The 14,782-nt window shown below is 45.0% G+C and overlaps 1 protein-coding gene across 3 annotated transcripts in view; it reads right to left on the reverse strand.

The window, feature by feature from the left end:
* AMPH (amphiphysin) overlaps window positions 1–14,782 on the reverse strand; it is a 1,422,934-nt gene that overhangs the window by 629,073 nt on the left and 779,079 nt on the right. For all 3 annotated transcript variants that reach the window (XM_069613278.1, XM_069613276.1, XM_069613275.1), the window contains exon 8: window positions 7,122–7,197. In XM_069613278.1, the coding sequence (XP_069469379.1) occupies window positions 7,122–7,197 (76 nt within the window). The remainder of the gene's footprint in view (window positions 1–7,121; window positions 7,198–14,782) is intronic.

Raw genomic sequence — 14,782 nt, forward strand, 5'->3', positions numbered from 1 at the left:
ATTGAAGACAGTGGGCCTCATTACGACCCAGGCGGTAAGTTACCGCCTGGGTCGTACCCTTACCACCATGGTGTAAACTATGTTTACACCATGGTGGATGGCGGATTTACCGCCCCATTCCAAGGTGAGTGGGGCGGTAAATCCCCATTTCCCATTTTACCCTTCCCCATTCCCATTTTTGCCCCATAGGGCATAATGGGAGTGGGGAAGGCGCTAATTACGCCACCGTAAATTACGGTGGCGTAATTAGCACCATGGTCCCTTAGCGCCATGGATTTTAACCCCTGCAAAAAACAGGCGTTAAACTCACCATGGCGCAAAGGGACCTCGGAATCAGGCGTTAAGGGTCGGCGCTGTTTACGCCGCCGTTAACCCCTTAACGCCTGATTCGTAATGAGGCCCAGTATCAATTATGCATTCAACTTGCATTTTGTTCAGTCGCCATGTGGTGCTTGGTGTCAGTGAGTATGGAGGTATACTGCATGGGAATGTTTGAGTGACAAGATTGCATGCGTGGTTGGTGTGCACTGCGCTCAGGGTCTTGGGGGTGTATTCCTGCACACTCAAACTCTACGTAGCTGTCCCATGGCTATGGATGTCTATCCCCTGCTCCCTGCTCCTAACATTGATGCACTGCACGTTCAGGGTCGTCTAGGCAGCACTACGGTTCAATGGATGTAGGGCTCACTTATGGGTGTCTGCAGTTCCTCACACACATTTCTTCACATTCATTCACTCGGGGTCTGCATGTCTGGTACTTTCAGTTGCATACATTCGGGGTGGGACTCACCTGCAGTTGGATTGATGCCAGTGCCTGTCTCCGCTCCACCAATTCCCTCGATGGTGCCAATATCAATCAGGGCACTCATCTTCTCCTCCCAAGGTGTGAGTTCGGGTGGGGGTGGTGGTGGGCCTCCTCCAGTGCCCCTACTTGCACACCTGTGCTGTGAGAGGACGCCGTGGACTCGCACACGCAGGTCGTTGAGGCGCTTGCGGCAATCCTCCCCATCCCAGGGCACGCGTCACACAGCAGTGACCCTTTGGCTGATGTTGCGCCAAATCTGTGCTCTGCGCTGGCCACTGGTTTTGCGCTGCTGCAGCTCCTCATGATGTGTCTCGGCCTCCTCCACCAGTACAGCCAGCTCCTGGTCGCTGAATTTGGGCTTTCTCACCCTGTCCAGGGCGGTCTTGCCCCTAGTACGCTCCCGTGACCTGTTTTGGTGTTAGATGGGGTAGATGGCTTCCAGGGGCTGTGATATCCGACGGATTGTGATTTCCAAGACGGCCACCGCTTTGTTTCCCGTTCCGGCGGTGACGCGTTACCTGCGCGCTAATAGTGTGTACGCTATTAGCGTGATATGGCAGTAGCACACGGTGCGCCGGTTTTAAGGGTTCTACCCATTGCACGCTATTTGCACTAACGCCATGTCCCGGTGCGCGTGGAAGAAAACTTGTGATTTGGCGGATTATCCGCCGGGGGCCTTGGCGTTAGCGCTATTTACGTCCGACGGGAAAACCGCTGCATTACCGCCGAACTCGTGAGGAGACCCTTAGACTTTAAGACATGTTGATAAGGGTGGCCTAATCCAGATCTCTGTTTTCATCTGATCGGCTTGGAGGGAAAATGGGCCAGCTGAGTAGCGCAACGTGTCGAAGCAGTTGTGCAAAATACAGCACAGATGGGCATTCTGGGCTCACTAATCTCTCCACTCCCTTCTGGATAGAAAGCATATTAAGCAGTGCTTGGTCGTATGTTCACGGATTTACCATTATTTCTAATGTATGGCACTACACACACTGTGCAGCGCAATGCATTACCACAGCCAGATACTCAGGAAAGATCACAGTTTTTGGTTACCTACATGTAAACACCAAAAGTGAGCCTGCCAGCTTGCCACGCAGTCTCACAGGTATCGGTTCTATGTGATTTGGCCAAAAGGATTTTATCGAACTTTCTTTTCTAACTGGTTGATTTTGCCACAAATATATGCGGGGAGACCCCCTGCAACCTCCCCTTAACACCCCAACATTCATTATTACCCTGAACCCACCCCACACATATATTTGGGGCGAAATATAATGAAAGAAATTAGATGAATTATACTTCGATGGAATCTACTGTGACCTTTACAGTGTGTCTATTGGGGAATATGTCCCTAAAAACAGTAGTGCTGGTCTTATCTGACATGAATTTGGGCAAAGTCCTCATGAGTGTGTACGTGAAGTAGTAGTACTGGGAAAATGCAACCGACTTGTGTATGTGTACTTACAACAGCAGAAGGCAGTGCTGGAATTATTTTGCACGGCCACCATAATTGTGGGAGGTGGAGGTGTCCTAAAATTGACAGCGTGGCAAAAAGATTACTTTTAATGTCAGCATGGAAATGTCTTCTTATAGTGACCATACGGCCATAATGGCCTTATTGGGCGCACACGTGGGCGTGCGTGCGTGCCTGTGTTGTGTGAGCTGCTCGGGTAATAGTGTGCCATCTGCCCTAAAGAACAGCTATTCCACAACTTCAGAGTAACAACTCATCAGGAAAAGATGGAATGACAAAGCCAATGGTTTTCCTGATGGAAAAAAGGGTAAGCGGTGTGAAGGAAAGGAAAGTAAGGAGTAGGAATACAATGGAAAGAACACATTCAAGAAGGAGCACAGTAGAAGGAATGCAGGGAAGCAGAGGTAAAGTGGAAAGAATGCAGGGAAGCAGGAGTACAGCGGAAAGAACGCAGGGAAGCAGAGGTACAGTGGAAAGAATGTACGGAAGCAGGGGTACACTGGAACGAATGCAGGGAAGCAGGGACACACTGGAAAGAACCCAGGAAAGCAGGGGTGCCCTGGAAAGAATGCAGGGCGCAGGGGTACAATGGAAAGAATACAGGGAAGCAGGGGTACTCTGGAAAGAATGCAGGGACAAGGGGTGCCCTGGAAAGAATGCAGGGAATCAGGAGTACACTGGAAAGAACGCAGGGAACCTGGGTTAAACTGGATGGAACACAGGGAAGCAAGGGTACAGTGGAAAGAATGCATGGAAGCAGAGGTACAGTGTAAAGAATGCAGGGAAGCAGTGTTACACTGCAAAGAATGTATGGAAGCAGCGGTACAGTGGAAAGAACACAGGGAAGCAGGGATACAGTGGAAATAACACAGGGGAGCAGGTGCACACTGGAAAGAATGCAGGGAATCAGAGTTACAGTGAGTACGTCCCTCATACAACTATGGCCATTTCCGATCATCCTATTTCTGTAATATGGCAGGTAATGCCACCATATGTCCAAGTAGTCCCATCATAGATCAGCTATTGCCAAAATAGATCCCTGTTTCTGTAATACGGCAGGTAGTGCCACCATATGTCCAAGTAGTCCTATCGCAGATCAGCTATTGCCAAAACAGATCCCTGTTTCTGTAATACGGCAGGTAGTGCCACCATATGTCCAAGTACTCCCATCATAGATCAGCTATTGCCAAAACAGATCCCTGTCTCTGTAATACGGCAGGTAGTGCCACCATATGTCCAAGTACTCCCATCATAGATCAGCTATTGCCAAAACAGTTCCCCGTTTCTGTAATACGGCAGGTAGTGCCACCATATGTCCAAGTACTGCCATCATAGATCAGCTATTGCCAAAACAGATCCCCGTTTCTGTAATACGGCAGGTAGTGCCACCATATGTCCAAGTAGTCCCATCATAGATCAGCTATTGCATAACAGATCCCCGTTTCTGTAATATGGCAGTTAGTGCCACCATATGTCCAAGTAGTCCTATCGTAGATCAGCTATTGCCAAAACAGATCCCTGTTTCTGTAATATGGCAGGTAGTGCCACCATATGTCCAAGTACTCCCATCATAGATCAGCTTTTGCCAAAACAGATCCCTGTCTCTGTAATACGGCAGGTAGTGCCACCATATGTCCAAGTAGTCCCATCATAGATCAGCTATTGCCAAAACAGTTCCCCGTTTCTGTAATACGGCAGGTAGTGCCACCATATGTCCAAGTACTGCCATCATAGATCAGCTATTGCCAAAACAGATCCCCGTTTCTGTAATACGGCAGGTAGTGCCACCATATGTCCAAGTAGTCCCATCATAGATCAGCTATTGCATAACAGATCCCCGTTTCTGTAATATGGCAGTTAGTGCCACCATATGTCCAAGTAGTCCCATCATTGATCAGCTATTGCCAAAACTGATCCCTGTTTCTGTAATATGGCAGGTAGTACCACCATATGTCCAAGTAGTCCCATCATAGATCAGCTACTGCCAAAACAGATCCCCGTTTCTGTAATATGGCAGGTAGTGCCACCATATGTCCAAGTACTGCCATCATAGATCAGCTATTGCCAAAACAGATCCCCGTTTCTGTAATATGGCAGGTAGTGCCACCATATGTCCAAGTAGTCCCATCATTGATCAGCTATTGCCAAAACTGATCCCCATTTCTGTAATATGGCAGGTAGTACCACCATATGTCCAAGTAGTCCCATCATAGATCAGCTATTGCCAAAACAGATCCCCGTTTCTGTAATATGGCAGATAGTGCCACCATATGTCCAAGTAGTCCCATCATAGATCAGCTATTGCATAACAGATCCCCATTTCTGTAATATGGCAGGTAGTGCCATCATATGCCCAAGTACTGCCATCATAGATAAGCTCTTGCTATACTGTAGAGGAGCAGCTGCATACCTCTGCAGGAAATCCCGCCCCCCACCTCCTATATGGTGGAAGCCTGAGATCATGCTGCATCTGACACCAGCAGTTGTGCCAATACCGTAGCGTATATTCGAAAATAAGATACCCATTGAGACAAGCCTATCGACTGTAGAGACGACAATCTGAAGAGACGACAATCTGAGGGAAGAACTCCCTGAAGGAATATAATAGAGCAAGGAAAGAAGCCTGTGACATCATAAGAGAGTATGAACGATGTCTCAGAATACTGGCCTAAGAGGATGCATGGATCCTACAGAAACTAATGACGAAGTAAAGAATCGAGTGAACTCAAATATGAAAAAGAAGATTACACGTGCACAAAGTGTTGCAGAGATTTAACCAATCAATAATTGTACAGACGCTGAAACGCAAGACAGACTAAGTCATCATAGAAGCTGGCTATGTGTAGTGAATAGAATGCAGGCAAAGCTGCCACTGTATAGAAGCTGGACATCAGTATTATGAATTTTAGTAAGCCAGGACCCATGAAGAAGAAAGTGAAATTGTGTCGCAGTAAGAATAAGCTGAATAATGAAGCTGCACTGCAAGGTTGTCTGGCCTGAAGTCAAGACTTCAGCCGCCAAGGTTGGCTATCTACTCTGGAAAGGAGTGAACGTGCAAAGGATGAATCATCCCTAGTTAAGGTGCAAAGAAAGAACACCAAAAGGGTCAGGTTTTATTCATTTAAGACATTTAAAACCTGCAAAATGGACCAAATCATGGTATCCTGTCAAGTGAGTCAAGGATGGGAATAGAGTCGAACTTGGAGTCCCAGAACACAATAGTGAGTACCTGCACACCTTTGTATTCTCAGAGACAAGGATACTTTGCAAGGCCAAGTTCAAAGACAATCTTCATGGCAGAAGGCTTGGGTGATGAGAGATGCTGGGCTAATTGGGTGGGGAGATCGAGTCAGGCCCCTCTCCTTGCACTTGGGTCTGAGCTTACCTGCTGCTAAATGAAACGAATGTTCCAGACATGGCACAAGCATGCCAACCAATTGTAGTGGTCCATATAATGAAGGACCTTACAGTTTGAAGACCAATCAGAAACAGTGCACTTTATGTTTTTGAAGATGACATGTTTTAGAGGTAGGCAAATATTGTCCACCTGACAGTAGGCAGGCAATCACAATCCTAGTTCCTATAGAATGCGTACTTAGATGTTCCTCTTAAACCTATCCCAATCCCCAGTAAGGTCTTCTATTATTTGCCGCATAATATAACGTCACCTCTGACGTATTTTCGATATATAAATGTGTTTTTGTGAAAAGATCGTTGAGAGGAATTGAGCATACATCCGTTGATGTTTGTTGTAATTCCCTGTTTTAGATCATTGTTAATTAAACAGTACTTCGCCATCTTCTTGAGTTGGTTTGGTTATTTGGACTCAGAGTTATTCTGTGTACCCATCCATTTCATGCATGTTCCTATAGGGTCCTAAACTCAATAACAGAGCATACTATTTCTGTAATATGGCAGGCAGTGCTACCATATGTCCAAGTACTCCCATCATAGATTAGCTATTGCCATAACAGATCATCCTAATTCTGTAATGTGGCAGGTAGTGCCACCATATGTTTGGGATTCACAGTACTAGGCACGTTACCACATGAAAACACACACGTGCACTTGGACACTCCCCGTTGTGCACCCACACACATTCAGGCACTTTTACACATGCATACAAGTACTCACAGTAAGCAGCCTCACACTTTTTTAGGAGTGGGATTCTCTGCCCCCCCCCCCCCAAGACAGCCACAGACAGACTGCCCCCAGAGGCATTAGCAGCACACCAATAACCCCACATCTAATATGGACCCTGAAAATCCAATTATCACTGAAAACCTAAGACATGATCCAACGGCCACAGGTAAACTGCCATTTTATTAGAAATCGCAACTGCAAACTCTAAGATGGGCAGGTGTAAAGTTTTTTATTATGAGTTAAAACAATTCTCCACACTGTCACCGCTTTTGAAATATAAACACAGAGGATATCGCAGTCAAGACCATGGACTTCCCCGTGAAATGGTTACTGGCCATTTATTCCTATGGGTTCACTCACTTTGTAGTACCAAACATGATGCAGCGGGGCTGCACCAGAATGGAGCATACCTCCCCAGAGCAATGCAGCCCGACGGCTAGCAGTAAAAGGAGGAGGCTCCTGCTCGCTGGGGTCTTCTCCAAAAACAGGTGTCTTCGTCAGACACTGCTGGGCTTACTTAAAGGGTGGTATGTACCCGACCAAAGCAGATACAAATATTGCCCACTTGTGTAATGTTTTGAAGGTACAAATCAGTACTGAACCTCTATTAATAATAAGACAGTCTACATAACTACACAGCTACAGAAAGGAAAGGAACTTGCTGTGAATCAAAGAGCACAGGAGCTGTACTTCACTTACCACTGCAATTTCTTTGTGGAACTTTGACTCCAGGCCTGAGATGTTTTGGAAGGTGGTCACATAAAAGCCAATTCGTCTGAGGAAGAAACAGAGAAGTCAATGGCATTAGTAACTATCAACATACAAACAAGGGAAGTGTTCACTCGATCTTCTCCCATCTAGATCATGCCAGAAATGAGGCACTCAACCTGGTGACTCCTGTTATGCAAGATGTTTCATTTTAAAATTGGTCATATATTCTTATTATGTAATTATCCTCAAAGGAACCACAGGTGAGAAGAAGTAGCAATGTTCATATGGAGAACTTTTTTGTATTCATATTTTTATGAACATATTTACAATAAAACAATACAAACTGGCCAGGTGAACAAAGCACAGATCAAAGCAGATCGCGTTAGTTCTAGATACCTCCCCCAGATTCCCATGTACAGATTCATTTTCTTCTGCTTACATAAAATTACTCTTTCAAGTAGTGACATTTTGCACAGGTCCTCAACCAAAATTGGTCAAGAAGAGCAAGAAGAGAAAATAACACTCTTCCAGTCCCTCAGTATGATTTTCTCTAATTCGCTAAAAAAACAGCACTTCTGTGGATATGTCAGATCTTCTAAAGGATCGTCCTCCCCAAAATAATTGTCTGAAAATAAAAATCCAGGGCTGGCAGTGAAACTGTGTTCATAGTTTCAGTGACTTCTAGCTAGAATTATCTCACTTTAGAGCACTCCTATATGATGTGCTCAAAGGACCCCGCCCAGTGCCCACAACACAAAATACTTTAAAAAACAGGAAAGTGAGAAATTGTGCGGTGTACAGGGTTTGCAACCTGCGGTTTGCATGATTTTTTGGACTACAACTCCCATGATCCCTCACCATTCACTATGCTGGCTCAAGTTGGTGACAAAGTCTTAAAGAAATGTATTGACTCCATCTTAAGGTATGAATGCAACTGGTTAGTTGTTTGCATTTATTATACTGTTCATATTCATGTGTAATGTTCATATTGAATACATGTGATCACTGCCTCCATGCCATGCAGGGGTGGAAGGCCAGCCTGTACTGGCTCTAATCTCTGTTCATATTGGATATATGTGGCCACTGCCTCTGTGTCATGCAGGTATGGAAGGCCAGCCTGTGCTGGATCTAATCTCTGCTCATATTGGATACATGTGTCCACTGCCTGTGTGTCATGCAGGGGTGGAAAGCCAGTCTGTGCTGTTCTAATCTTTGTTCATATTGGATACATGTGGCCACTCCCTCTGTGTCATGCAGGGGTTGAATTTCACCCTGTGCTGGTTCTAATCTCTGCTCAAATTGAATACATGTGTCCACTGCCTATGTTTCATGCAGGGGTGGAAGGCCAGCCTGTGCTGGCTCTAATGTCTGCCCATTCGACCACTGCCTCTGTGTCATGCAAGGTTGGAAAGTCAGCCTGTGCTGGTTCTAATCTCTGCTCATATTTGGATACTTGTGAACACTGCCTCTGTGTCATGCAGGGGGTGGATAGCCAGCCTGTGCCGGTTCTAATCTCTGCTCATATTGGATACTCTTGGCCACTTCCTTGGTGTCATGCACTTGTGGAAAGCCAGCCTGTGCCGGTTCTAATCTCTGCACATATTGGATACATGTGCTCACTGCCTCTGTGTCAAGCAAGGGTGGAAAGCGAGCTTGTGCTGGTTCTAATCTCTGCTCATATTGGATACATGTGGCCACTGCCTCTGTGTCATGCAGGGGTGGAAATCCAGCCCATGCTGGTTCTAATCTCTGTTCATATTAGATGCACGTGGCCACTGCCTCCGTGTCATGCAGGGGTGGATGTCCAGCCTGTGCTGGTTTCTAATCTCTGTTCATATTGGATACATGTGGCCACTGCTTCTGTGTCATGCAGGGGTGGAAATCCAGCCCATGCTGGTTCTAATCTCTGTTCATATTGGGCACATGGGGCCACTGCCTCTGTGTCATGCAGGCGTGGAAGGCCAGCCTGTGCTGGCTCTAATCTCGGAGACAGAATCACCAACCCACCCTAACTCCACCCAACACCCACACTCACCCCTTAGTTGCCACCAGGTACCACAGTGTTGTGGAACTGTCAGGATATTGGTAATCACCACACTAGCTGAGCTGTGGACATTGGCAGGTGCACTAGCAGTATGAGCGGGAAGGGAAGACAGGTAGGGCTGCGAGGGAGGCTGGGGGAGGAAGGGGACAGATATAAAAGGGACCTTGAAGGCCGGACTGACCCAGATCAGGACAGAAGCGCAGGGGTGCTCCCGAACCACACCTGGGAAATTACAGAAGCCCAGCGCTTCAATTCAGGATAAAGATGCCAACTAACCAATTGCACTAACAATTTCCCCCTCTGCATACACCTCTCAAACTCCAAACCAAACACAACCACAAACCTACAGCACAACAAACTGCACAAACTTCACTAGATTGCAACAACAAAACAAAAAAATGCACATAAACTCGCACAACAGTAGACGATGACTACCCGCCGCAAAACACCCCAGGCCCAGCCAAAGGAGCCACCGGGCTGAGGCCGCCAACAGCACCTCACTGCTCTCTTGCACTTTTCCAGCTTCCTCCCACTAACCCCCCCTCCCTCCCTCTTTCAAAGCCGCCAGTGCTCCAGGGGACCACTCTGGTGGTGATAGTGCGTGGTACAAATGTATTTTAACATAAACATTAACATACTAACTGGATGGAAGTTCACCGAAGGCTGCATGCAATCAGAAAGTGCTGTGAACAAGAGATATTTTTTGACCCAGTGATATTGTATTAAACCATTTGGATAAATGAAGAGGAAAGGATGCCTCCCCTGAGCATGGGCAAGACAGACATCGGGTGTCATTTTCTAAAGGCACGGTTAAAGTGAAGTGTGAAAGCTAGGCATATGAGGTTTACGCTTCACTTTAACTATCCGTAGAGTTTTCATGCAATTTGAAGGCAGAGTGGGGGTACAGAATGGATATAGGTTATTGGGCTGCTCTCCTGCACTGCCTTCAGTTTGCACTATTGATTTCCACCAGTATGTATTTTCATGCAGGCAGAAAACCCAAAGAGTCCTATGCAATCGCTGAGACCTTTGCACCTGCTAAAAAGCAAGCAAATGATGTAGCAATCCATTGCACATGCTAGCTGCAAACGTTATTTGCAGGCAGCATTTACACTTTCACCAAAACGGATCAGAGCAGTGAAGCATAAAGGCTTGTTTTACTATTCACAAGTCTTCATATGGAAATGACAAAAAATGCTGGTAATCAGACCTTTTGCACGGAATGCAAACAGACATTGTCAAGTTCCGCGCAATTTAGAAGTCATGCAAAATGACCCCCACTGTATTTTCACAAATGGATCTGCGGTCCTCCTTTGCCAAAAAATCTATGAAACCAGAACTGCTGCCAGAGGCGGCATCTGTGCTGTGGTCCTAGCCCATGAGCTTTGGACTTGTGTGGTAAACATGGACACAGGACGCAGGGCAAACCCCATGTTTACCACAAAAGTGTAGGAAACAGACCGGATGTGCAAATAGTCTGGTCTGTTGATCTGTCTGACTTTGCACTACCGGCACAAACCCTGATTCATGGAACTGTGCAAAGTCAGTGCAAATTCATTTTTGCAGTACAAAATGACCTTGCACAGCAAAAAGACACTTTGCACAGTTCCATGAATCAGGGTTTGTGTCAGTAGTGCAAAGTCACTTTTCAGCAGTGCAAACTCATTTTGAACCGTGCAAATATTCCATGAATCGGGCAGATAGTCTGTAGGTCTGTCTCTGCTGCTCATGGGTCCAAACAGTGATCCCTAATAAGCATGGGCGAATAAATTAAACAGAACTACCAATCGCCCAAATTTCCACGGTATTCAAATTTTCATGGTTCTGTGAATGTTTCAGATATTTGGGTGACACTCGTGACAATATCATATTGTTGAAATATTACTATAACCGGCAGGTTGAAGAGGTCATAGACTTTCCCCCAAAGTAAATACATTAGTGGGAAAGCTTAGAACCTTTCCTATCAGGTTCCTCCAAGGTAAACAAAGGGTAATTGACTAATCGCTTGCACCTGAATGTTTACTTTAATATAGAAACCAACATTAACTCTTTTCACAGCTGACAAAAAATAATCTTTTGAAAAAGCACTTGGTCTAGAGGTATGTTATGCGTCCACCTTCCCACCTAAGTAGAGAGTTCATAACATTGGAATTCTACCTAACTAAATTGTATTCACCTACATGTCAAAGGGTGAAAGTCTGCATAACGAAAGTATGACATGTGACTGACTCATCCTCAGCCTTACTGGCCTTTACAAGTGTATTAACTTGCAGCCATGGATTCTCATTATTATAGAATAACTAATTTCTGGGATCCCCGTCGATGCACACTCAGCAAGATTAAATGTCAAGCACACATAATGCATGCCTGGCTGTTCTCCAGCCCAGTAGGGTTTTCAGAAGTTCATGTCGACTGCAAATTCCTTATACTGTAATACTAGCAGAAGTACCTGTTCTCTGAACAGGTTCTTCAGACAGACATGATAACACTGATCCTATAGGTCAGTGTTCCGATTCGCTTATCGCTTGATGTGCTTTGCACCCTGAAGTAAACTGCATGGGTGCGTGTGGCTGGCTGACATTCTCCGGAGCTCAAAGTTGGGGGAAACTAGAGTTGGTGTCCAAATGTCATGCATCCAGTCCTAACAGGCAACTATGCAAAATGTGGTGCAGATTGGTGGAACGGTGTGGAATCGTATAAGGAACAACGCTTCACCATAAACAAATGTGACTTATATATATATATATATATATATATTCACTACAAAAAAAACTTTCTTGAGGGGACGTTATGGTTAAGTTGCCCTACCAAACCCCTGTGCACTTCGCTAAAAAAACCTTTTCCACCTCCCCATTATAGTTCAAATTAAAACCGAAAAACCCCTGAAATTCGCCAGTTATGGTAAACTAAGCCACTATACCTGCCATCACCACTGTGCACTGCTAACACTAACACCCAGAACATGAAAGATGGCATCACAAATGTCATTGATGACATCACTGATGACATCACATGTTTAGCCCCTTTGTTTTCGTTCTCTGCCATACATATATATGTCCTTTCAGTAAAAAAACTTTGTTAAAGGGATGTTACACTTCACATTGAAACCAAAAAACACTGCACATTCCCCAATTATGCTAAGGTAAGCAACCATAACTCGCACCACCTACATGCATTGCTAAGCCTAACACCCAGGACATCAAAGATGACATCACAAATGTCATTGATGACATCACTGATGACATCACATGTGCATTTACCTTTCACGCTGCACCTCCACAAGTGATTGTCACTAGAATATTGGCCAAAAAATATAACACATCATTGCAGATCTATCATATGCCAAATAGTTCATTAAGCAATGCATTGCTAAAAAATGCCATTGAAATAGTGCATTCTTTGAATACATGAACGCCCTCAAAAGAAACGTAGCCATTGTCTGCAACATGTGCTACTGAGGTGCCATATTCTAAATATAATATAGACTGTACACTGTCATCATGTGATTTTGGGAGATATGTAGTATAATGAACGTACTTGATATACATGTAACATACACCATACAGAACCCCCTCCTTATTGATATTAGAAAGGGACAGACTGAGCGCCTGTTTGCGGATGGGGGCGGACAAGGTCTATAGTACCCAAAGAGGCAGGGGGTATGTGAAAATGTACTATTCTCTTACACAAAAAATGTTCAACATAGAAAAAGGACACAAAGACATTATAAGTATTAATAAATAAATATGGAAACCTAAAAGTGTGAAATGGAAACGACACATTTAATAACCATGTAGAATGAAATGGATGTATTCCTCCATCATAATTACTTCACAGAAACTCTGCAGCCTAGACTGACAGTGGACGCACACAGTAGGCGAAGGTAAATAACATCAAAATAGTAAGTGAAGGTCATTTTTTTATATGTGTGTGTACTTTTTGTTTTGGCATTTGGTGCAGAAATAATAATGCCCAGTATTTTATGGACATTTAATAGATATATACTTATTTTCTACAGACCAGGAAAGAAAAGAAGAAAGGGCAACAAACGAGACAGAAGAAGACAGGCTGAAAAGGATTGAACTGAAAATGGAGACACTGAATGAGAATTTTCAAAGTTTAAGGCAATTTGTTGAGGACTGTGTGAGAGGGAAAGTATGTTGCCACTGTCCCACCTGCACCTGTCCACCTTCTACATTCCCTAGTAAACCATCCCAAACCTTCAAGTAGAAAATAGACGTTTTGACGAAACATCCATCCATTCGTCCCCTCACAAATCTTCCCCTCATAACCATCCCGTGCTGAATCCTAATTCCCCTATATTTGTGTCAGTATCTGCTTCCCCCGGTATTTCATTGGAATGAAGTGCATGTGCATGTTTGGAATGTTTTTGTATAGTAGTTGTAGTTAAAGAGTTTGAGTAATACTTTTTTTTAAAAAAGACTTCAAATGTTCGCGAACAGCATGCCTGTTCGACCTATCCGTAAGGAATGGAATGTGGATGTTGTAATGGCAGTACACCTACCCGTACTAATGTGAAGTAAGATGGAATTGATGTTTGACAGCACCATCTGTGCAAGTTGTGCGTAAAGAAACAGAAAGCGGCGTCCTAAGGACATTATATCTCACTGCACCGCTTACAAACGACATAAAACATGTTCGTAGAACACACCAGATGTCCAGGATGTCTGTAAATGAGCAAAATGGGAGCGTGTTAAGGACACTATACCTGTCCGTATCGTCCGCAGCCAAGATGGTACCGTCCGTAGAACAGGCGCGGTGGCTGGCATGTTCGTAGCCAAACAAAATGGAATTGTCCTAAGGACACTGGACCTTTCCGTACAGTAAGCATATCTTGTATGCACATGCGCAGTACAATCATAAGTACAGCGAACATCGCGCCTGTCCCTAACTGTCCGTCTCACTTGTGTTGCACTTTGAATTAGTTTGAGAACCCGAACACTGTCCGTAGGACACTTGCGCGCATGCGCACGTTTGTTACTCTGCATTTGCTGTCCAGCGGACACCCATTTCTGTCGCGGATGTCTTCAGGACATCATCATGTGACCGCACTCATGCTGAGCATGTGGACTAATTTGCGCAGTTTGTGTGCTTCTGCAACAGTACAAAAGAACTTATACACACAAGGCAAATTATTGCACAGTATAAAAATATCATTTCACATATCGCAGACAATAGCTTACCTGTGGACATGGTGTGTAAAATTTTTGGAATTTTTTTTCAGTGATGAAGATGGTGATGAGGCGCATCTCTCCACCCCTATAAATGGCCGCACCCCTGAGCACATCTTCATTGTGCTTCTGGCTATAGCAGATTGAGTTGTGCTGCCTTTACCGCTGTAGTGACCAATAGGAAAACTAATTGTTATGGCATCCATGGCTACTGTCACTTCATTAGCTTCAGCAACACCCCCAAACCCTCCACCACCACCTCCCCAAGGGCCTGCAGAGGGATATACGGGTGAGGATGTAGAGATCGAGGAAGAGGATGAAGAAGAGAATGAGTTGGAGGAACTGCGCACTACAAGCACTCGCCGGCAGTTGTGGATGTGGCGGTTGTTTTTATGTTTGTGGGAACATACCAA

This window comes from Ambystoma mexicanum, chromosome 5p, assembly GCF_040938575.1.
Source record: "Ambystoma mexicanum isolate Mex_15411 chromosome 5p, UKY_AmexF1_1, whole genome shotgun sequence".
In the NCBI taxonomy this organism is placed as follows: Eukaryota; Metazoa; Chordata; class Amphibia; order Caudata; family Ambystomatidae; genus Ambystoma; species Ambystoma mexicanum.